Source organism: Apodemus sylvaticus, chromosome 18, assembly GCF_947179515.1.
Source record: "Apodemus sylvaticus chromosome 18, mApoSyl1.1, whole genome shotgun sequence".
Classification (NCBI taxonomy): domain Eukaryota; kingdom Metazoa; phylum Chordata; class Mammalia; order Rodentia; family Muridae; genus Apodemus; species Apodemus sylvaticus.
The window spans coordinates 26136899-26161147 of NC_067489.1; the positions used below are offsets into that span (position 1 = coordinate 26136899).

The 24249-nt window shown below is 40.3% G+C and overlaps 1 protein-coding gene across 6 annotated transcripts in view; it reads right to left on the reverse strand.

Moving 5' to 3' along the window:
* The window catches only part of Unc5d (unc-5 netrin receptor D), a 534361-nt gene that overhangs the window by 102168 nt on the left and 407944 nt on the right, over positions 1-24249 (reverse strand). For 3 of the 6 annotated variants that reach the window (XM_052162697.1, XM_052162695.1, XM_052162696.1), the window contains exons 5-7: positions 6357-6537; positions 5360-5527; positions 3591-3755 (exon numbers count right to left, since the gene is read on the reverse strand). In XM_052162697.1, coding sequence (XP_052018657.1) covers positions 3591-3755; positions 5360-5527; positions 6357-6537 — 514 coding nt within the window. The remainder of the gene's footprint in view (positions 1-3590; positions 3756-5359; positions 5528-6356; positions 6538-24249) is intronic. The other 3 variants (XM_052162698.1, XM_052162699.1, XM_052162701.1) reach the window with 1 other exon arrangement.

The following is a 24249-nucleotide window of genomic DNA, read 5'->3' on the forward strand; positions in this document are numbered from 1 at the left end:
GTCGCCTATGAGAGCATCACTCTAAGGTTCTTCGATTCAGCCACAAGTGACCAAGCAACAATCATACCCAAATATTAAAGTGATCATTCAGAGCTGGCAGCTCCATCTGGAGAAGAAAGAGAGAGGGAGAGCGAGAGAGCCCTCGGGATAACAGAGGAGATTCAGATACTTTGTTGGAGGCTAAGGAGAATCAAATCATTGAAGGTCATCCAAGAGCTGAACAATATCATTGTCAAACCTCCAAAGAAGGTGCCATCAGGTTATGTTTGGCACTAAGGAAAAAAATTAGTATGAAGGAAATTCCCACGTTGAGCCATGGCCATGACCTAGATCCTTCAACAAAGCTCCCGTTCTGCAAAGCCGTAGCCAAATGCTATTTTAATCAAAGCCAACCTTTCTTGTTACACCCCTGAGAGCACAGCAGTTTCACCAAGAGCATCTGACAGTACGAAAGAGTACCATGGAGTAACACTGATAATCATTTAACGGGATGGCTGATCTGCTTCCTACAAAGACAATGAAATTGGACTCATTCTGTGAACAGTGTCTAGAAAGACAGAAGACATCCTCCTGCTCTGACTAGTCAACCCTCCCAATTGATATGCAGATTGCAGATACAGCTCATTCTCCTTTAAACTTACTCACTTCCCTATCTTTCACACTAAAACTATTGATTACTGTCGTCCTCACAGTCCTAAACCTATATCAGATATCCTAACATATATATGAAGGCAAAAGATGCTGGGAATGGAGCATCCGTTAGTGGAATAAAGAGAGTGAATGTCAGGGGAATAGCTCATCTTGCATTTTTGGCTTATGAGGGATTTAACAGAGCACCTACCTCAAAAGCTGAGTATAGTGCAAGTCTCTGTGTCTTTTTGGCTGTTTCAGTTTCATTATAGCAAAGTGCAAACTGGGTCATCAGGAATTTGCCTTTGTTTGATTAAACCTACACATTTTCAGTGTCCAGGGGGAAAAAAAGCTTTGTGCAATCAATAAATTACTTAAAGCCACTGTCTACATTATGGCTAATAGCTGCCTAAATATAAAAGACCTCTCTTTTAAAAAACTTCCAGGTGTATATACATTTATGATGAGTAATTTTATGTGTCCACTTGGCCTTGAACCACCAGCTATCTGGTTTTGCTTTATTTTAGACATTTGTGTCAGAGTGTTGGTGATGACAGTAACTTTTAAATCTGGAGACTCAGTAAAGCACATGGCATTTTGATGTAAGTCGTCCTCATCAATCAGTTAAAGACTTACAAAGAAAGGAACGACCAAACCTACCAGAAGTGATGGACAATTGTCCTTCCAGACAGTTTCTGAACTAAAATACTAGCTCTTCCTGCCTTTTGACTTCTGACCTGGCACGTCACATCTTGTTGGTTTTGTAGCACTTAGTCAACCATTGGACTTGACACTGGGACACTGACTAAGTTTTCTGGATTTGTCATTCTTCAAAGCTTCAATTTACTTCCATTTCTCTCTTCAATCCTCCCTTTTCCTTCCCTAATAACCTCCCCTTCCTATCCATTCATTATGTATGTATTGATTGATTCAACTACTCATTTATTTTCACTTTATTTTTGGTATTTTGTGATAGGGTCTCTCCCTGTAGTCTACATCTGTGGTATAAGGTAGGATCTCCTCTTCCAGCTCACTATTAGTGCTGGTCATTCCTTTCAGCATTAAACAAGACTCTTCCTCAGCTGGTAAATAAGCATGAATCATGGCACAAATATAAGTTATAGTCACCCATTGGATAACCTTTACTTCTTATATTAAGTGTTAAGAACTATATCTCCCATGAGTAACTATCACATTATATCATAGACAACGAAGCTTAAAGTCATGCATTCAAGTCCAATATGTGATTTAGAGGAAAGCTAATTGCTACAGTTATCTGAAATTCAACTCAAATGTCATCATCTTGTAGAAGACATTTAAAAACCGTAACTTTAACTGTATCCCTTTAAAAACCTATCTGTAAGGTGAAAAAGCAGTCACACATCTTGAGCCATGAGTCAGAAAACCATGGTGATATTCAAGAGTTGTTGTCCTGAGCTATTGTACTAATGAGTACATGCAGGAGATGACTGGTATACATTTAATGGAGAGCACAAAGGTTTTAACACTGAACTTTCTGAGTATATTATCTCTGATCATCACCCCTTGTATAGGGTCTGACATGTGCAGGTGGTAGATACTTGTGTCAGGAATAAAAGTAATGTGAGTATCAATGTGTCGATTTTAATTCATTAGCCATTTTAAACAATGCATGCACGAACCCTGCAGATTTATTCTGAAAACGCAACACTTTGCATGTACTTTCCTTCAAGAATGCCCAGACATATGAATGCAAAGAAATAGATTGACCAGAAGTTCTTTATGCACAGTGTCATTTTCCCTAATGAAAAGTAACATACACTCCACAAGTGATTACAATCAACTAAGATGTGGCATTTCTTTGCTGGATATCATGCAAGTAGTATTCCAGTGTACAACCTAGTTCCAGAGGGCATGGATTGTTGTAGTCTCATTTTAAGGAGCTATAAACTATCAATACAGCCTAGTTCATGTTAGTAGGAGTTATGTGAGTATATGCTCTGTTCCGTGAAAGATTCAGATGTGTCCTGCCAACATATGCCTCTGCTAATAGCTGAAGTAGGCATAAGTTTTAGTATTTATAGTAAAAGAAGTCAAGTGAGTTGGCTGGAATCATGGTATTAAAAAAGAGATTACCATGCTTAAATGGCTTCTCCTTAACTGGAAAAGATTTTTCCATACATTCAAACCTCACCAAAGAGTCACTTAAAGGTAGTAAGAATGTCATATTAAAAATGAAATAAAGGCTTTGGAGTTGAGAGATGAATATTCCATTCCCCTACTCTACCTGACCACTGTGAGACAAAACTTCTACCACCAGGGCTCATTCATCCACCTCTACCAATGGCAAAATACAGTTGCAATGTCTTCCTTGTCAGAGAACCTTGGCTTCCAAATATGTATTAAGAGATCCAAAGTTTTATAAAGATCTTCAAAAATACAAACCATAACAATCAGTATCAGGGATTTACTAAACTTAGAAGTGGTTGTTTTTAAAAGTCTTAAATTTTAAAAGTTCATTCTCATTATATTGCCTGATTGGGTTGTAATAAAAATATTTAAAATGGTTACATCTGGCTAAGGAATGTGGTGCAGTAATAGAGAACTAGTCTAGTGTACACAAGCACTAAGCTTTCATCCCCTCAACATCACAGGATAAAAACACAAACAACTCATTCTATTTGTACCAAAAATGAATGTGCTAATGTGCTTTTCATCTCTCTCTCTCTCTCTCTCTCTCTCTCTCTCTCTCTCTCTCTCTCTCTCTCTCTTTCTCTCTCTCGTGTGTGTGTGTGTGTGTGTGTGTGTGTGTGTGTGTGTATGTGTGTGTGTATGTGTGTGTTCATGTGTGCCTTTTCATTTCTGGTTGTGACTTTCTGCTGTTTTCCTAAACCCAGGTAATCGTTGGGGGATTCTTCTGGAAACATGCCGATATATGCACATCACCACAAATATTGAGGACATCAAACAGATGGTGTTACCTAGAATGCAGAGACCATCCGTGCAGTTTTCAGATTCCTGGCTGAGACCTTCACAGAACTTGCCACCATTTCTTGGGGCTGGAGCTGTGCACTCACGGATACGAAGATGTTCACACTCTGGGCTGCAGACTGACCATTCACTCCACACTTCCCAGCTGCCATCCACTTCAAAGGAAAACAACAGATGCCACCATTACCAAGAATCAGCAGTTATAGGAAGACTGATCCCACATATTAAAAATACTGACCTCCCCAATAAGACCAAACTAAGAGGTCAAGGCATCTTTCCTATAAGGGTTTGTTTTCTAATTAAAGCTATATCAGGATAAGACCAATGTTTGAGTTTAGGCAAATGGTTGATTGACTAGAATCTTTTAGTTTGCTAATAAGGTCAGTATCCATCCTTTCCCAGTCTTTTATGCCCAAGAGCATCACTGATGGATAGGCAGCTATGTGCTATACCTTGGGATGTCCGTTGATGCACTGTGGGCTTACAGGTTTGTAAATAGAGTAGACTGATTTTAAGTCCCCAAGTCTCCTAAACAATAAAAAGTTAAACCCCCATGAACTGATAGTGTTAAATGAAAACAGGTCATGGAAACCCCAAGATGGCAGAACCTACAGAAATAGAATTTCTTGGGTCATAGATTGCTGTTGTACATTGAAATGAAAAGACTGAACTTAATTCCATTAAATATCAACCCAAGAGACTAGGACAGATGTTTGAGGCAATTGCCCCATTACCTCCTAGGAATAGTTTTCGCCATGCTTATGTAGGTTAAGAGCTACAAGGTTTAATCTAAACCAATTAGTTAGAAAAAAAAAGAAAAATTTAAAAAGTACTGAATCTGTATCCAAAAATGTCTGAGTCCTAGTCTTGGTTTTACAAACTTGCCGGCTGAGAAAGTAAGTCACATGGCTTCAATTGATTACGTCTGTCATCTGGGGACAATAAAGTCACAATGGAGAGGTAAATGGCATGGTGTGTATGAAAGCATCCTGCACAGTACCTGGCACATAGTAAGCACTCAATAAATATTTATAAAATACAAGGACAAATTAAACTCTGAAAACACTCTGTTGGTCAGAGTCTCACCTTTGCTTCTAAAGAAACTCAAACTGAAAATTTAAAGATATGAGGCTCTGGACAAGGTTCATAGAATTAAACTTATGTGGCGCATTTGAAACTCAGGAGCAGTTATAGTCTCTGTTGAAGGACATGGTTTCTATAAAGAAAGCCGCCTTGTACCTCATGTCGTTCTCATTGTGTCAACTGGGTAACAGCCAGGAAGAGAGAACAAAAGAACTGATAGGAGACACATTTAGTAAAATGAGATCTGCTACTACTTAGAAAGAAAGGCCAGTCATAAATCGTACACTCCTGCAGTGGATAATCTGTCACTTTTATTGCAAATAATTACCAACCTGAACCTCATAAAAGGTCAAGTTCTGGGTAGTTGCTATTTTGTGCTTGAAGGAAGCTCACCCAATCCCTGGTTACTGTACTCAAACACATGCCATCAAGTGGTAAAGTCAAGGGGAGAAGGTGGCGACTCAGTCCAGCCATCACCACTATCACAAACATTATAGAGAGGGTTTCACCCAGGCTCTTAACATTACAGGGAATCCAGAATCAGCACCTTGGACAGAGGCAACAGTCTAAGACCTTGGAGCAGGGTGACTTTAGAAAGAAGTGTACATTGCTTGCTCCACAGCACCTTAACAGCATTGGCGAATTACAAGGAGAAGGGAATCTGTGTATATCTCACCAGGACAAAGAGCAGTGCAGGTTATTTTCTGCACTGACATTCCCTCACAAAAGGCCCCACCATTGAGAGGAGCGGGGTTGGTGCAGGTCCGGGAACGTTTCTGCCATCCTCTACCACAGCGAACATTGCAGGCTGACCACTCTGTCCAGGAAGACCAGCCTCCATTCACTGAGAGACAAAAATGGGGAGGGGAGAAAAAAAAGGAGAAAGGTTTGTATTGATGGCCTACTATGTGCAAGCCACTGCGCCAGGTACTGTGAGTCAGGTATCTGGGGAAGAAGAGATGGTTCAGAGTCCCACTTGCTGCTCTGTTTTGAGGCAACAGTGTTCCCTATTCTTCTATTCTTCTGAAAGAGGAACCAAGAGAATACACTTTGAAGGAAACTCTTAAAAATGGGTAGAACTCATCAGTAGATCTCTAAGGCACTTGACCGTCCGGAGTATAAAATGAAAATACCAGCATTTGAATTTCTATTACTTTTAAGTTCTACAAAAATAAACTTCATGGCTATTCTATCCTGGAAAAAAAGGTCTTTAATTAAGTAGTTGGGAACTGCCTTTATATAATACCTGAGAGCATCAGCAAACAACAATATTTGGTTTTGTGCATTTCATCTGGTAGGCGAGGAACTGATTGGCAGTTTGGAAAGGCAGGAAACCTAAGTTTCCTGTTATGATTCTTTTCCAATATAAACTCAATGGAAATGAAAAGGCTTGCCATTTTATTATTTTTAAGAGAGAGAGAGAGAGAAATTGAAACTACCACTAGCTGTCTCACAACAGCTCAAGGCCAAATGGATTAGAAAACACATTACTAGTGTTAGGAACGTTTTCTCACCTGGCAGAAACAGTAAGGGGTGAGACTGGACAGTACTCTCTGAATGGACCCAGGAGCCTCCTGGCTCTTGCTCCGAGAAGTTTTAAGACAGTACATGGCTCTCTGTATCTCTGATTTTTAGCCCTCCCTATGCCTTCCTGGCCTTTGGGCAGGTCTTACCGTAGACCACCACAGTTGCTGAGAGGCTCCTCCTCTTGGCTACGATGTTGGCTGCCATACAGGTGTAATTCCCCGAGTCTGAGAGCCGGGCCTGCCTGATGATCAAGTTGTGGTCAGCCCTGGTGTCAATGTTCTCATCCTGTTCGGAGTCAATGGGCTCCTCATTTTTCAGCCATTCCACCTAAAGGCAGAAAAGGAAGTTTACAAGTTATCACAAGAATCGACGCTCTTCTGGAAATAGCAGGTGTGGACTTAGGATGTGCTGGGAGAGAAGAGGATAGAATACGTTTGTGTGGTGAATGTGCTTCTTTGTATTCCACATCCTGTCTGATTACTGAGTAAATCTGCCTCTATTTAGGAAATGGACACTTTGTTTCAGCTAACAAACTGAAAGTAGGAAAAAAAACCTTACATATTCTAATGACTTTGACCCATTTTCTCAAAATGTAACAGAGCACCAATGACTATAATTAAGCCATTTTCTATTGTTATTAATCCAGTGGTGAAGATGAAGATGAAGGAGGAGGAGGAGGAGGAGGAGGAGGAGGAGGAGGAGGAGGAGGAGGAGGAGGAGGAGAAGGAGAAGGAGAAGGAGAAGGAGAAGGAGAAGGAGAAGGAGAAGGAGAAGGAGAAGGAGAAGGAGAAGGAGAAGGAGAAGGAAGGAGAAGGAGAAGGAGAAGGAGAAGGAGAAGGAGAAGGAGAAGGAGAAGGAGAAGGAGAAGGAGAAGGAGAAGGAGAAGGAGAAGGAGAAGGAGAAGGAGAAGGAGAAGGAGAAGGAGAAGGAGAAGGAGAAGGAGAAGGAGAAGGAGAAGAAGAAGAAGAAGAAGAAGAAGAAGAAGAAGAAGAAGAAGAAGAAGAAGAAGAAGAAGAAGAAGAAGAAGAAGAAGAAGAAGAAATATCTCGAAGCTCGACAGTGTAACTTAGAAGACTCAACACATACATTTTGGACTTGTAATTTGTGTTGAAAGAATATTTCATTTGGCAAAATTTTAAGTTAATATCTTTTCATTCAATATTTGATAGAAGCCCACTGATGTAGACAAGCTAAAGAAAAGCAGGCTTGACCAATCATAGGATCAGACATTTAACTCTCAGAATTCTCCAGAGTTGGAAACCCATCCTTTTGAGTTACTGCTTCTACCCAGGTTCAAAGAAGCCCATATGGGCTTTGGAAGGAGCACACTGCCCCATCATCATCTACCTCTGATTTGTTTGCTCTTGGCATGTTCTTAGAAAAACACTTTCTACCTTTTAATTCCACTTAGATCCTACTGTTTTTCAGCTTTTATTTATTTATGTGAGGAAGACATAGGCAGAAGTTCCCCATCCTAGTCTTCCCCAATGGAGGTATACCACACTTAGTTCCTAAGTTTTTAAGAATGGTAATCTCCAATGGTTTAACTGTATCCTTTCCCCCTTTTGTTTCTGCTCTAAACATCTTCACTATCTTGGGACAGCATGGACATAAAGAGTGTCAACATATTATGATAAATATGTGAAAATTATAATTTATTATATAATCAGGATTCCCACAAGTTGGAGAACCATTCTCCCTCTCCCTATCCCTCCTTCCCTTTTTTTTTCTCTCTCTCTCCCCTCCACTCCTCCCTTTGCATGTGTGTCTGTGTGATGATTGGGTCACTCCTCCAATGGTAGTAAGCATGCTAACAAGATCCCAGAGAACATGTTGCACAGGAGACATTCAGTCATGCTTGGCTCACTATTAGCATAGCTAATTAAGGGCTGGTTACCATAAGATGATTCATTTAATTTTGTTTTTAAACCTAAAGAATTCAACTTTATTGTTTTTTGGTTTGTTTTGTTTTCAAGACAAGGTTTCTCTATGTAGCCCTGGCTGTCCTGGAACTCTCTCTGTAGACCAGGCTGGCTTCGAACTCAGAAATCCACCTGTCTCTGCCTCCCAAGTGCTGGGATTAAAGGCATGTGCCATCACTGCCTGGCTCAACTTTATTGTTTATAAGTTGTATCTGTCATGTAGCAGTTCAGCACAGTGAAAGATATACTGCTCTCAGTGAAAGGGGAGTCATTTACCAGATGAAACTGTAATCATGGTATTCAGCAATATTTGCCACAAGTGCTGCCCATTCATGAGTGTTTTGATACCAACATTATCATCATTTAAAATTAACCCAAAAAGGCAGCAATTTGAGAAAGGGAAACAATACCAAATGCCAAAAGAATAGAGCTTGAAGCCCCAGAGGAATGAACTTATAGCTGCAACTCAGAGTTATACAGACCATGAGGTAAGAAGAATATTAATTACCAACCCTATGAATCCTTGAAAACATCCTGGCCTATCCTGGAGAGGCACCAATTATTAATCATGCAGAGCCAAGGAGTATGGCTCTATTAACCAACACAGCGCAAAGGAATCCATTTTAAAACACATCTGTATATAAGTCGATAACACAATGTCTTTAATTTTTTACTTTCACAGTAGATTTCCAAGTCATTAGGTTATCTGTATAACAAGTAATACAAACATTGACTGAGCCTCAGAGAGTGTAGTGATGGGCTCAGTAAACCCATTTTCCCACATTGAAAGGACAACATTCTCCCAAGGTCTTACTTTGAATGGCAAGACATATATCAGAAAGAAAAATTTCAACAAAAGCTGAGACTAAAGCAACATTGTCACCAAACTCTGAGATGAATGCCCTCTTCAGAGTGAACAGAATTAGTGATTTTTTAAATCATTCTCACTCCAAAGTCATTGCAAATAACAAGATGGTCAATAAGTATATCTGAGAGCTACAGCTCTGCCTCCACTCTCCTGGCTCAGAAATTCTGCTGTGAAGTGCCTGTGAAAGAGCTGATTCCTGAACTTTGCTATTGGTAGTACTTAAAAAGCCCTTCCTCTGGTTTCATATTCTTTTTACAAAGATGGTAGAGACAGAAAACCCAGTGATTTTCCATAAGCAAATCAGGTTTAGAGGGCAGAGTCCTACAGCCAGTGTTCCTGGAGACTGAATCCAAGAGTCCCAGCGCCTTTGATTCAAGGCAGGGCAAGGTTTCCTGAAGATCTAAGAATGAGAAATTCAAAACAACAGTCACCAAATATTGAACTGTTTCCAGACTGAACATCTAAAGAAAGAACAGCAAAACAACCACCCATAATATAAACTAGGCCAACTGTATTATAAACTTGATGCGAAAAGGGATAATATGGATAATATGAGGAAAAATAATAGAAATAAGCTGAGACTTCCTTTATCCTGATCAAAATTTACCCCATAAATATATATAGATAGAGATGGCATAGAGATGAATATATAGTTCATTAAAGAAATAACATCAAGATACACATGACAATTAAACAGTATGTATTCTATATCGCTAATAGTAATTTAAATGATAATGTAATTTTCCTGGACTATGGCGATAACTTAATTGGTAAGTTGTTTGTTTTGTAAGCTTGAAGACCTGAGTTCTGTCCCTAGAACCCACCTAAGAAAAAGACGGTGTGGCGGTACATGCTTGTAAAGTCAGTATTAGGCAGGTAGTGACAGATGGATTCCCTAGACTTCTTTGTAGGCATGTGAGCATACACATAGATGAATTTTCTCAAAAAACAAAACCAAAAACAAAACAAAAACAAGCTAGCAAGCAAAGAAACAAGGAAAAAAAAACATTGATACTCTCAACCCCACAGAATACAATCTTTTCTTTGTGTCTTTATTGTTGTGCTGGTGGTTGTTTTTTTAGCTTTCACTGGGACTACACTGGGAAGGGCAGTTTACTTTCTAATTATTCTTGCCTTCATTGTCTCTGGAATTTCTGTAGCTTCCCGATGGCTAACTGGTCTACATACTACTTCCATTCCTGCTTCTATACTAGATTCAGCCTCAAAGATCAGATATTGTCACATTTCACTTAGAAATTGTTCAACATTTTCAGTTTTTCTCTAGATAGAGGGACCCTTTTGTGGTTTTCCTTCTATATGCCCCTTATGTCACATCTTCCAGTCACACCTTACCTTACCTGCTCCTCTCCAGTTAGACTAGACTTTTTAGACATTCCTTTTTTAGAAATTCAAAGCAAGCTCCTTCCACTTCAGATTCTTGACCTAGATGCCTTTTGCTGAGGCACCATGGTCCCATTTACTTCTTTGAGATGTCTTACCTAGCCATGATTCTAAACAACCTTTACCCCATTTTGCTATAACATTCCCCTAAATGTATCTTTATTACATAGTACTAAAATATTAATACATAATATATCAATAAATAAATTTCTAGCATATCCTTTTGCCATTAAGAATTTGCCAAAAGAAAGTATTAGGAATTGTACTAGATAGGGTTTCTATTACTATGATAAAACAGCAAGACCTAAAGTAACATGGAGGAAAGAGCTTATTTCAGCTTATAACTTTCAGGTCATACTCTTCCAGTTGGAAAAGTTAAGCAAGAAACTCAGGGCAAGAACTAAAGTAGAAGCCATGAAGAAATACAGCTTATTGGCTTGCTTCTAAGGTTTTCTCAGTATTTTTTCTTTTTTTCTTTTCTTTTTTCTTTTCTTTTCTTTCCTTTCCTTTTTCCTTTCCTTTCCTTTTCTTTCCTTTCCTTTTCTGTTCTTTTCTTTTGTTTCTTTGTTTCTTTCTTTGTTTCTTTGTTTCTTTGTTTCTTTGTTTCTTTGTTTCTTTCTTTCTTTCTTCCTTCCTTCCTTCCTTCCTTCCTTCCTTCCTTCCTTTCTTCCTTCCTTCCTTCCTTCCTTCCTTCCTTCCTTCCTTCCTTCCTTCCTTCCTTCCTTCCTTCCTTCCTTCCTTCCTGTCTATATAGTACTGGCTACTTTGGAATTCAATATGTAAACAAGGCAGGGATTGAATTCATAGAGACCCTCTTGCCTCTGCATCCCAAGTGCTGAGATTAAAGGCATGTGGCATGATGCTTGGCTTTCAATCTGCTCTATTACACAGCTCAACATCACATTTCTAGACTCAGCACTAGCCACAATGGACTTGGCTCTCCCACATCAATCCATCCACCCATCCATCCATCCATCAATCAATCAATCAATCAATCAATCAGTAAAATATCCAATAGGATCCTATACAGGTTAGTCTTATGGAAACATTTTGTCCATTGAGAGTCCCTCTCCGCAAATGATACTAGTTTATGTCAAGTTGGCATAAAACTAAACAAGATAGGGATGGAAATGAAAATTTGATCTCAGTGACTTATTTTTGTTAGAAAAAGGAAAAAAATAAGGAAGGAGGAAAGCAAGAAGGAAGGGAGTAAGGGAGAAAGGAGGGAGGGAAATCTTGTCAAACAATAGACTTTGAAAACCAATCCTGACCGAGTAACTTAATTCGGCATTATACAGGCATTAAAACAAATATGAAAACTAAAATATGAAACTACATGTTTAGTGTTACAGATTTGTAAAACAAAAACCTAGTCATAAACACACATCTACTTAAAAAGATCTGCTATGAACTATATGCATATTTAAGGTCTTGGAGAGGTTAGTTTACTACTTGTAGTTGTGGCACATTTAAAGCATCTCTTTTGTTTATTATGTAGCATAGCAGTTTTCAAAGTAATATTTAGCCAGGGGATGTTTCTTCAATTCAAAGCTCATCTGAAAACCCAGAATGAAAAACTGATAAAGCGCGGAAGATTCTGGGACTGACGTAGGAGTGACGGATTCTCAGCAGAAGATTTGGAGTCCTTCAACTACAGGCATGAGGCCATGTCTGAACCCACTGTCTTTGTGGCACAAGGGTAAGTATACTCGTCCTGCTTGATATGTGGCAACAGAGACTCCAGAGATGCAACATTCACAATATGAGCCATCATAGACACTGTCCACACTGAGCATTCCACCAACTTAGCTATACATACTTGTGCACATATGCTCTAGGAGTTCATACACCTTCTCTTACACTGGGTGTTAGCAGTGTGGTGCTGTGACTGCAGTCCATCCATCTAACTGTGTCTATAAACAGTCAATACATCAGTTCATTCCTAACGGTAGGACCTTTTATAGTAACCTAATAGTTTATCCATTTAACTGATGGCAGGATCTTTAGGAGGTAATCAGTTAGCTATTTTCTGGGCTTATAAAATTGACATACTGTGCTTAGATTTATGTTTTTTGTCACTTAGAGAAATTTAGATCATTTTTGATTATCTAAGTGCTTCTAATGTATACACACACACACACACACACACACACACAGAGAGAGAGAGAGAGAGAGAGAGAGAGAGAGAGAGAGAGCGAGAGAGAGAGAGAGAGAGAGATAGTTAAGCTAATTATATTCTTTAGTTGCAAACACTACTGTCCTGGGGCTAAGTAGGCAACATAAATTAGTGCAGTGGCGCTGGGTACAAGATACACATTCATTGTGTAGTAACAGAATACTCCATTTCCACACAGAGATGAGCTAACTCTCATTTTTTTTCTTAAAAAAAAAGTGACACTTTAAGCCTCCTTTTATTTTCCCACTTTTGCCAGTAACATTGGTCTTTCTTTAAAAAAATAAGCATTAGTAGAATAAAAAATGAAAACGAACTCATTTTTGCTTTAAAATATCTTGCTTTTAATACGCTGTAGAGAGGTTTTCAGACTTACAGGGTATTCAGTCTCTATGACAAAAATTATGAATAAGTACCAGCTGAGAAAAAATGTGGAGGAAGAGGCCTGTGCAAATAAGTCCTTGCTAGTCATGGTCTGACTATCATCACCTTGAGAGCGCACAGAGTGAGTCCCATGACAAAGCATGCACCATCACCAGATACAGATTAGTCCCTCCTCTCTGAAGAACTAAGGTTCAATGCCCAACCTGAGCTCTGTAGCAACATCACAACAGTGGAGCGCAGTGTCCTCTGATGACAGTTTTCCCCTCGCCCTGGCCTTCTGGGGGCTCCTTGTGTGTGTTGGCATGTAAATGCCTTACTGTTGGCTGTGCTTTCTCATGGAAGTGACAGAGAACATCACAGAGCTGAGGAACCTCTACATAGCACTGTGATTCTAGAAATTCCTTTATGAAAGATTGGCAGAGCTGGAAGTTAGTACTTAGGCTCTTAACAAAGGGATCTAAATTTTCCATTTAGCATTTCAGGATCAATACATAGACACCTGAGGGTCCCAGGTATTTGCATCAGTGTTCCCTATGACATCAGACTGGAAAGTCATATTTTCAACAGAGAGGTTTAACATTTCCAAAGGTTGCTGGCATCTGGCTCTCACCCTGCAGAGAAATAATTCTTCATCTAATTTCTGCTTCCTTGCTTCCGACGAACAGTCTTGCTTAGGAATATGTGAAGAAACTAGTTACTTGGGAGGTAATGAGCCTATGGGTCTGCAGGATGCCTGCATTCATTAGCACAGAGTTATGTACAGATGGTCTACAATTTGTCGATTTTTCCAGTTTATAAACAAATCTGGAACCACAGATCATTGAAGACAATTAGGTTGCTTGCCAGAGAGCTGGCTCTTGACTTGCCATTGGTATGTAGCTGGGAAGTGTATGTGCTTTCCTTATCAGTAGGTACTGTGATATACAGTCAGAGGGATATGTCTTTGGATAAATGGGAGAAGGATGCTTTGTGGGAGAATATCTAATGTGAAACCCAGATAACCTGCGATCCTTGGATGGACCACTGTTAACTGTCACTCATTGTGCCCCCTGACTCATCACAGCCATAGATGGACAGGTGCAAAACAAAGCACTCACTGTCATTTCACAGTCTGTCAACGTTCTCATGCGTAGAATGGGAATGATGTCCATCTGTTTCCAAAGTCAAAAGGCCCCCAGTCTAGAAGAAGGGAGAGCCAATGGCAAAGGAGGGCTGATTCTAGGCCGAACCCCAAGCCCCATGACCCTTAAATTGTAGCTGGTACCAACCTGGAAATCTTTTTTTTTTTGTGCCTTCCTCAGAAAATGCCACCAGGGACCATTCCTTGATGCCATCTACCAGGTGAACTTTTCCATGTCCTAACTTGGAACTTTACTCATGATTACATGGAATTGTTCATATATTTAATAGGTGAAATCTAAGAAGTTTCTAAATTCTTCCACTCATAACCTGTGACACTTTTCTTTTTGCCCTACTCACTGCCAAGCCCCTTCACAAACAATTCAGCACTTCGCATCCATCCAAGAGAAGAGAATATTCTAGGTACCGATCATGAGCACAGATACAAGATAGAAGGGTGGTGTTTTTGTTATTTCTAAATATATTTTGGAAGTCATTTGCATTTTGAAATGGGTACATGTTCCTTCATGTTTCATTATTTATACAAGGTATGAGCTATGTGAGAGCAATAAATGGATCTTTCAACTATAGTTTAAAAAGTGGCTGAGGAAGGCGCAGCAGGATAGTGCGAAGAGATAGAGATAAGGTTATGTAAGTGTATGTGAGGTAGAATCAGGGAAACACTGGAAGGCCATAGCAATTTCCAGCATTGCCCATTCTTCCCTACTAACTTCTTAACCTGTCTGTGAGTGTTTATTTTGCTTCTTGGCAATGAGCAGAAATAAACGGAGCAAGCAGCCCATGAAATTTTTTTATGTTGATCTAGACAAGAATCTTAAAGTATTTACATAAACTAATTGTATCTGAGCCAGTGGGTAAGAACACATTCTGTCTTTTCCATTGTACCAGGCACGAATACGTTTCTGAAGATGTGGCCATTAGAAAGAGGGAGAGGACACCACAGGTTCTTAGTGTATTTGTCCTTACAATCTAATGTGTTCCTTATCTTGCTTGAGTCTTACAGCAACCCTAAAGGAGACGATACTGATTTTCTATCTATTTTATATACTTTATGTTTTCAAAGGCTGCATTCATGGGATTAGGAGTCTTCAAATATTTTGTCTACCATGAAGTATTTGCTATTTTCTTAGGCTTGTTAGTGGTCACCTGAAACACTGCTTTCTCATATTTCCTCTAATCTGATTCCTATAATCACATACATCTTAGCTGGAACTCAGCAATCTGGGACAATCCGGTGCTCACAATGAATCACACCATTCTTAAAGGTTGGTTGAGATTGTCACTTCTTCTGTCAAATGTGAGTTAGGACATCACCTAACTCACTGGTACAGGGACACCTGTCCATCAAGTTATTTTCCCCAATACTACTGGTTCCTTGTGTGTGTGGTTTTCCTTACAGGCTGGGAAGATTTTTTTTTTTAAGTCACCTATATTGCAGCTTCTTAAGTTTGTCTCCAACGGACTTGATTATGCATCACAAAAGGAAGTAGGAATACAGGTGCATTGTCAGACCCAGAAACAGCCCAAGACAAGTGGCGGAAACTTAAGGAGCTCAGTCAGACCACAGTCATGGATACTCAGGAAGATGATGGACAGGAGCTATAGAAGCCTGAGCCAATTGTGAAATGCTGTGTTGTCATGGGTTGCGACTCCTGTCAAATTCATTGTTCTTTCACATCCCAGTTTCAGGTACAAAGTTGGACATGGCAATTTAAAATTTCTATCTTAGAAGCAAATGGTCCTTGGGACAGGGCCCATTCTCCTCTGCTGCTTACTGAGATGGTTAATTGTCTTGAGAGAGGAATGAAACACGTTTGCTTTAATGAAAAGTGCTCACGAGAATGATGGTCTGAGGAAAGGAGAACATCATGCAGACACACTAATAAATAGAAGATCAGGGGAGACTGTGATTAAGAGATGCTTATAAGAGATGCTCAGGCCACCACTGTTTTTCTTCTGCATTGTCCAATATGGTGCATCATGTCTTTACTACTTCTCCCTGTGTCCAGTGTCATCTGTAATGATACATTCTGCCCCTCTAGTCACTCCCAGTCTACTGCCTCCGGAGCTGCCAAGCTTTATCTCTGTAATCCTCTAAGCAATGTTCTGGTTTGAATGTGTGCTACCCTCCACAGACTCACGTGTTGGAATACTCCATCCCCAGCCGAGGTTGTGCGATCATTTAAATATGGTACCTTGCTGGTAGACACAGCGAGGTAAGAGGCAGCCTTTGAGGGTTCCAATCCGGCCTTCCAGTGGCGCGTTCTGCTTCAGCATCTGCCACCCTGTATATCCCTATTGCCTGGAGCCAAAGTAGTCCCATAGCTACTACTGTCTAGCTCTAACGGGCAAAACTTTTAGCCAGGCTTTTCTCCTGTGTTTCATCACAGGGACAAGAAAATTCACTGGTTTACTGCGTGGTGTACCATTGTTTGGAAAGCATTACTTGGGGATGAAGTACATGGATACAGGGCTGCCATTCAGAGGGTGAAGGACCTCTGGCTCTTCCATTCACAACTCTCCTCATCATCTCAGGTTTGTCAGTGGCTTTCAGGTGAGAGAGGGAGTTACCTAAGGGTCCTCGTTTCCGATTAAATCAAGGAGATCCCATATGCACTCATCCCATCAGCTACAGTGAAAGCATAATCTGGTAATGATCTATGTGGGAAAGGTATGGAATAGCTCAGCCCCAGCGTAGTTTTGAGTTGTGTCCAATTACAGAAAGCAATGATCGGAGGCCAGCTCACCACATCACCACAGCAAAGGCAACAAAAAGCACCTCTCTGCAGCCTCATGTCTCTGAGTTAATGGCACTTAAAGAGGAACGGGCTCCACTCTCACTCATCTTCTGTTCTTTTGATTACTATACATTCTAGACAAGTTTGTTTTCAGCCAATATATGCAGCTGCCACTTATGAACAATCTATACGCTAACAAAAACATCACACCTACTCTAATAACACAGCTTCAAAACAACCAGATTCAAACTCTCAAGGGTTGTATGAATAGTCTTTGCACACCGGCAGTAGTTCAGAGAGAGAGGTATTAAGGTTTAGACGGGAGTTCTTGTCACCTCTGATGGTCTTCCCAGAAATAGAATACAAAGAGTTCTACAGTGCTGTGGCTCAGCTAGTTGTTACCAGCTCTAAACAGAAAACCTCCATGAATCCTTCTCCTGCTGTGTTGGGTGGTGGAACTCAGTGTCTCCCAACACTTGTTTTCCGAGCATTCCTAGGACAGGCAGACCCAGGTACCTGACAACATTCATGATCAGACAAGGGTAAGGTAGACTGTCATGCACTTTGTACAGCAGGCAGAAGTTATATATTCAAATTGTATAGTTAAAAATGCAATTTAATTTAATTATCTAACATACCCAACAACTAAAGAAAAAAAAAACTGGAGAGAGAAATTTCCAAGATCACAGATTAATGAGACAAGGTATTTCTTTTAAAATGAACATGATTATCTTATTTAAAAGAACTATGGACTCAAAATAACTTCAAGGTTAGGTCAAATCAGAGGGTAAGAGAAAATCATGAAGAGAGATCAATACTTCACATACTTTCATGGACTAATATGTGTTAATATATTCTTAAAGAGGAGGAACAGAGGGATTCCAGCAGAGATCACCAACAGAGTGTGACAGTAATTCAGTGGAGAAACTGTGGTGATGAGCTTAGGATCTGTCTATAGAAGAAAACCTAGATGAGAAGATAGCTGCCCAGACAGAAGAAACAAGAAAATATGCCTCACTTGCTACCAGATTTCAGAAGCAGAAAATCAAAAGCTTGGCTGTCTTAAAAAAAAAATAGGTTGAATTATCAGGCTTGTCTTTAACATACAAAAAGCATCCTAAAATCAATAAGAAACTGACATTTGAATAGATCTATATGCTTGAATAGGATATTTGTCAAGTGCAAAAGTATGAGAAGTTATCCAAGCAATAATGAACAGAAAAGTTACATATTATTAGCTCATAAAATAGCAAATATTTTATCCACTCAAGTCAGCAAATGTATAAGGCAATAAAAGAGCCATTCTTCTCTGATAATATTTGGTATGAAGGTCAATACTGTCAACTTGACAGGGTCTAGAATTAACTAGGAAACACGCCTCTGGTCAAGACTATGATAGGTTACTAAAACTGGGCTAGACTTTGGTCATGCCCACAAGGGATTATTTAGATTAGCTAAATGAAGGTAGGAAGAGCTATCTTTATTGTGGACCATACTATCCTGGGATCTGCGTCCTAAGCCAAATACCAACTAGAAGACCAGGTAAGAAAAAAGGTTCATCTCACCTTCCTTGTTGATCGTGGGGACAATTTGATCAGTTGCCTCATACCCTTGATACCTTACTTTTCCTAACACAATTGACTTCTCCTGTAACTACAAGCCAAACCCAAACCTTCCTTGTCTATAACATGTTATGGTCAGGGGTGTTATAATGACAAAACATGCAACTTAGTTTGTATTGGTGTGTTCCATGGATTAAATGACCTTGTAAGTTTTATGAGAACTAAAGACACCTACAAAAATCTGTATAATCCTACTATTTCCAATAGGAGAATTATTACTATCAAGAGATGCATGATATGCTAGGATGCTAATCACAATGTTGTTAATAATATTAAAGTAAGTGAAAAAGTCCTAATTTTTGTTAACCAGTTAGTTCATTTATGTCATGCTTGCTCAATGGAATGGAATACAGCCATTAAAAAGAACAATGCCCATATAATTAATGAGGTCATCTTCATGAGACAATGCTGAGTCTCATGAAAAGCAGAACAGAAAGCTTATTTCTATTGTCCCGCATTCAAGCACACTCACACAAATTCCTAGGAAACAAACTATCAACTGTTGTTTCAACAGTTTCATGAGTGTAATTTTCCTCTTCTAGGATCATAGATTGCAATACTTTTCTGCCTGAGGTTTTTATAAAATTATCTCCGGCTTTCTGCAGTACAGGAATGCTTGTAAGTCCCCTCAAAGGTTGGTACACATTCTCAGGAGAAGTGTCTTCTTAGTCCATCTTAGAAACCTTTTAAGATGGACTCCTAACTTAGAACCACACTGGCAGTGTCACTGAAGCAGAACACTAGGCAGGCACCTAATGGCTATATACATAGGAAGTACAGATCTATTGCTTTAAGGCTGGAGGGTTTCTAAGCTATTTGCTCCTTTGGTATAATCTAGCCTGCCCTATTTTCTACATTCTGCATGATGTTTATTAGCGGATAAAAGGCCACTTTCATTATACAAACAAAAACACGGTCCCAAGCTTGGAAAAACATTTCTATTATTCCTAGCCTTTAAACATAGTAAACAAATTATCTTGTATAGCTTATGCTTTGGCTCCTTAAACTAATACATAAACCAGAAATCAATCCACTGGTAGACCTGAAGCCTAAGTGACTATCCCAGGGTACATTTTATATTTACAGGTATCCTTGCAAAACCAATCAGGCACAGGGAGCCCTGTCAGAACACTGGGCTCTGCATCCAAGGAGGGAAATGCAGTCAACCCACATTGCTTTCACATGTCACCCACACTTCAGTTGACCATGCAATTTCATTAGCAGGACTGAGCTTTTCATTTCTGGGTTTACTGTATAAATAACACGGGTTGGTCCATGGGTTACAAGCATTCCAAGAGGGATCCGCAAAGAGGTGACTCTGTATATGCAGCCTGTGTTCCCTCTGGGTCTATCTCCATTTCTCACATTAATCAGCCTGGTCAATTAAAGTGGATGTTTTCCTATTTGTTTTTATCCACTTTACCTCCCCTTCTTTTTGCATTTTGCTTTTTATGAACTATCTCAGAGCTGCTGTTCAGGCTTCACAACACTACTGGGAATGTTTAAAAAATAAACTAAATTGCCTTCGTGATTTTCTTTCTTAAAAAAAAAAAGTTCCTGAAAATTAGATTTCTCAACAGCCTCTACTCCACACGCCCCCCCTTCCCTTTTAATTTCATTTCTGGAGAAAATTCGTAGTGAGCAGGGCTCTCGGCTTGAGAAGAAAACATACATATTTGGATTATAGAAGTTGTCCTTGAAAACAGTGTTTGTTTGTATACTTCAGGTGAGAAGCAATCTTATAGGTCAAACTACAAAATAACTTTGCAGTTTTTGAGGTAATATGAGGCTATTCTGCCCTTTAACTATATCTGATTTTTCCATTGTGGTCAATAAGCGGAGCGCAGAGACGTCAGAAGTATCGCATCAGGAGTGTCAGCACCCTGGACTCAGCAATCAATCCTCTCTAGATGTGAGATAGCACCCGAGTTGGTTTTAGAGAAAGAAGGTCAACATGCCGGCTGCAGATGCTCATGCTTATGACCTGTTCTTTCCTACTTAAAAGCCACACTCTTCTTAAAGAAACAAACAAATAAAACACCAGGAAGCCTTCTACACTGTATTTTCAGACTAACCACCTCTCACCTGCATTTTCTGGGGTAAACAAGGTACAGCCAGACAGATGGTTTCCTTTCATAATTCAAATAGGTTCCTGGTACCCGGGGTTAATAGCCCAGAAGCTTGGAATACCCAAGATACAATTCACAGACCAAAGGAAGCTCAAGCAGAGGGTGGCCTTATTGGTCATCAAAGAGAGGAGAGGTCCTGAGAAGGCTGGATGCCCCAGATAGGGGAATGCCAGGACAGGGTAGAGGGAATGGGTTGGTTGGTGAGTAGGGGGAGGAGGGATGGGGGTGGGATAGGGTGTTTTTGGAAGGTAAACCAGGAAATGAGATAACATTTGAAATGTAAATAAAGAAAATATCTAATAAAAAATAAATAAAAAGAAGGGCTTTGCACTGTAGAATAATTATGACTGAATTTGTTCTCCCTTTTCAATTAAAACCATTTTCTTCCTGCCTCCCCTCTCTTTCCCTTACCTGCACACATAACTGCTATCACACCTGCACCCCTCCATCATCAGCATCACCCCCAGCATCTTGCAGACTGGAACAGTGAGAAGGGATACCATTTCCGTTCCCCAGTGGAATTTTAGCTTGCCAGTTATACTTGCATTATCTCGAGGACAAAAGGCTTAAGCCATCAAATGGACAGGGCGGCTAGTGCAATCAATGTGCCAAGTGGTCTAGTACCTACCCCTGCAGAAATGCGAGCTGATTGGATCTGTTTTCAGAGTTCTCCTAATGGAGATCAGGTCAGAAAGAATTCTTGGCCAGGAAGTGCTAAAAGATCAGATAATGATTTTCTACCTGGCATTGGGCTGTCTAGGATGGAGAAGGTGTCAGTGGCACTCCAGCTTGAGTGATGTGTCTGGCGTTGAGCAGAAGGCCCCTGCTTGCTTCTACTTTTAGTGGATCTGCACATGCTGCTGGTCCTGAGCAATTCCCCTAATGATCCCCCTGGGAATGCATGGAGAAAAGCTTTGCCTCTCTGGCAGACAAGCTTGCAACTGCAGATTGACCATTTATGGTTTCTTTCCCCATTTTAGAGCAGTTATTTTTTTAATCCTGGACTTGTTTGAGCTGAGACATTACTGGAAGTATGATGCACTTAGCAGCAAGGCCTCATATTACCTTCTCTGAGTTCTGCATCTGGTTCCCTTCCTTCTGACCAGGAGTTGCAATGCCCCTGCAGATATGCCCATGGGCTGACAGACCCACTTCTTGCAGAGGACCAGATTTTACTGAGATCACTTTAAAAAAACCATGTGTGATTTTTATAAGCTTTAAGCTCTGTGTCCATTTGATATAAAGAAACACAAGAGGTATAAGGAAGTGAGTGATATATATATATATATATATAATGAAAATGCTGAATTAGACATGCACTCCAGAGATCCATCAGCCCCAGGAACAGAATCCAGCATCTGAGACAATGAGAATGATGTTGACGTAATGATGCTACATCCTTGGCCAAAAGTGTTGGAGTGGCTTCAGAGAAGCTCCACTGGGTAAATGGGATATATGCTAGGAGAGATGCGGTTTTCTCTAATGGATGCCAGACAAGAAACCCGCAGAGCGAGAAATTAGAAGTCAACCTGGTAGATATCCTTCTAGTTATTTGTTTATTAAATGATGTTTGCTTCACTGGTGACTGATAGTTGCAGGGAAGTGGAAAAATGCTGTGGGATCCGGCTACACACCTGGTCCCTGGGCTGATGGTGATGGGTGTCCTTACCATGCACAGCAGTTTGATTCCTCCAGGGTGTCCCATCTATCCCCAATCCTGAGGGGCACTGACCCATGAATTAGATTCTCGGGTTAACCCAGAAGAGAAAGTAAGAAACCTGAGCAGAAGAGAGCCAGGTCAGGCAGGAAGGAAAGATGACTGTAATGCAGATGTTGCAACAGTGGGCTGTGTTTTTCATTTTCTCGTCTTTCTCCAAACTTGACAAACACAGATATCTCTCCTGAGAAAACTAAACCATAATGAAATCAGAAGTGAAATACTACAATGACCTGGCCAACCCATGACTGGGATCAAAAGCAGCCTGGGGGGTTCTCTTCTCCCCACAAGAGGTTTCTTTAGTTCAGGCACTGGAAATGGACGATAGGCACTCTATACTAGTACATCTTCCAAAGCTCTTCAACCCCAAGGAAGTGTGGAAGCCTTCATCTTTTGGTTGAAGCAACTCGGTGGACAGCACTGCCTCACAGTTAAGCAGAAATGAACGCCAGAATTTACAAGTCAGATCTCTTTTATGTTTGTATTTTGAAGTAGCCTGGGCTACTTGTATTACACAGCCTAGGCTGGCCTGGAACTGACTGCCTTCCTGTCTTTGCCTCGTGAGTATCAGGATTACAGACCTGTGCTGCCACAGCTGGCTTTACAAGTTAAGTTTTTAATGTTCTTATTCACCGAGCACTCTTAAACTATGATCAAAAGTTTGAAATAAACACCTCAGGCCCAGAGGATGATGGCTTGCTCTAAGCTCAGTTAATTGAAGAGGAAAAATTAGAAGGTTAGCAAAGTTGGGCATTAAGGAGTTGTTATTAGCTACAGTTTGCTGTAAACAGATAGCCCCAGGGGAAGGAATCTATCTATTCCCATACCTCCCCCTAGCTGACTAGTCCCCTGGTATTACTCTATCTAGATGGATCACAGTATGTGTACAGCTTTGCCCCCCTTGGCTCCCTTCCTTCCACTTCCCCTGTTTTACAATGTAAACTAACTCCCAGCAGAATCCGAATGATGAAGGAGGATCTTTGATTCCGCATACATTACAGGGATCAGCAGCTAAATGCTGGGTGATAAACACCATCAGAGCATAGACAGTACCAGGAGGAAATGATCTTTAATGGAGTTGCTCTTATACGAATCTGCATGTGGCAACTTTAAAGACTGTGGTCCCTGTTACAGATCACACACCACTAATGTATGAATATTAAAGAAGAAAACCGGAGGGAAGGGAACAGGAGCCAGGAGAAGGAGCTACCAAAGGAAAACTACTACATCTACAGCTTTTCTGCCTTTCACAGGGCCAGCTCTAGGCAAACCTGAGTAGACAGAATCATTCCTTTGAAATCCATCCTATCATGCTTGGTCCACATGCACAAGCCCCTGGATATATGTATTTTAATTGGGGGGTAAAAAGAGACTGAATCTAAAGCATGACTCTGTATGCTTTATGTAAATGATGGAATTGCAGGCAAAACTGGCCAAATGAAGGCTAGGTAAAGTGTGGGAATTTATTTATATCCTATAAGTATATTCTTTGATCCCTGATATTTCTTGTCTTCCGGACTAATGGCTAATGGTTCTCCTTCTTTTTCCTTCTAAAGAATGGGTGGAGGATCCAAAGGAATTCCTTGTGTTTAGTTGTATCAAGGCTCTAAGCATCACATCGATCCTGTATACACTGAACCTATATATTAGCAGTCCCACTTAGAAGACATTTGTGTCTATGCTATGGAGACAAAACTTGGTGACACTCCTATCACTCTCGAAATGGGACACACCATCCTTCCTGTGTGACCATGAGGGCATATATGTGCATGTGCTGGCAGCAGGATGTTGAAGATTCAAGTTTAAGAAGAAGAGAAAAGCAAATGTTAGTCAGTCAGCAGGTAGGCCACATAAGCAGTAACGGAGATGGATCTGAAGCTGCACCACACCCATAAGACATCACCTGCTTTCCCAGTTCTGTCTCATTCAAGTGTGCCATAATCAG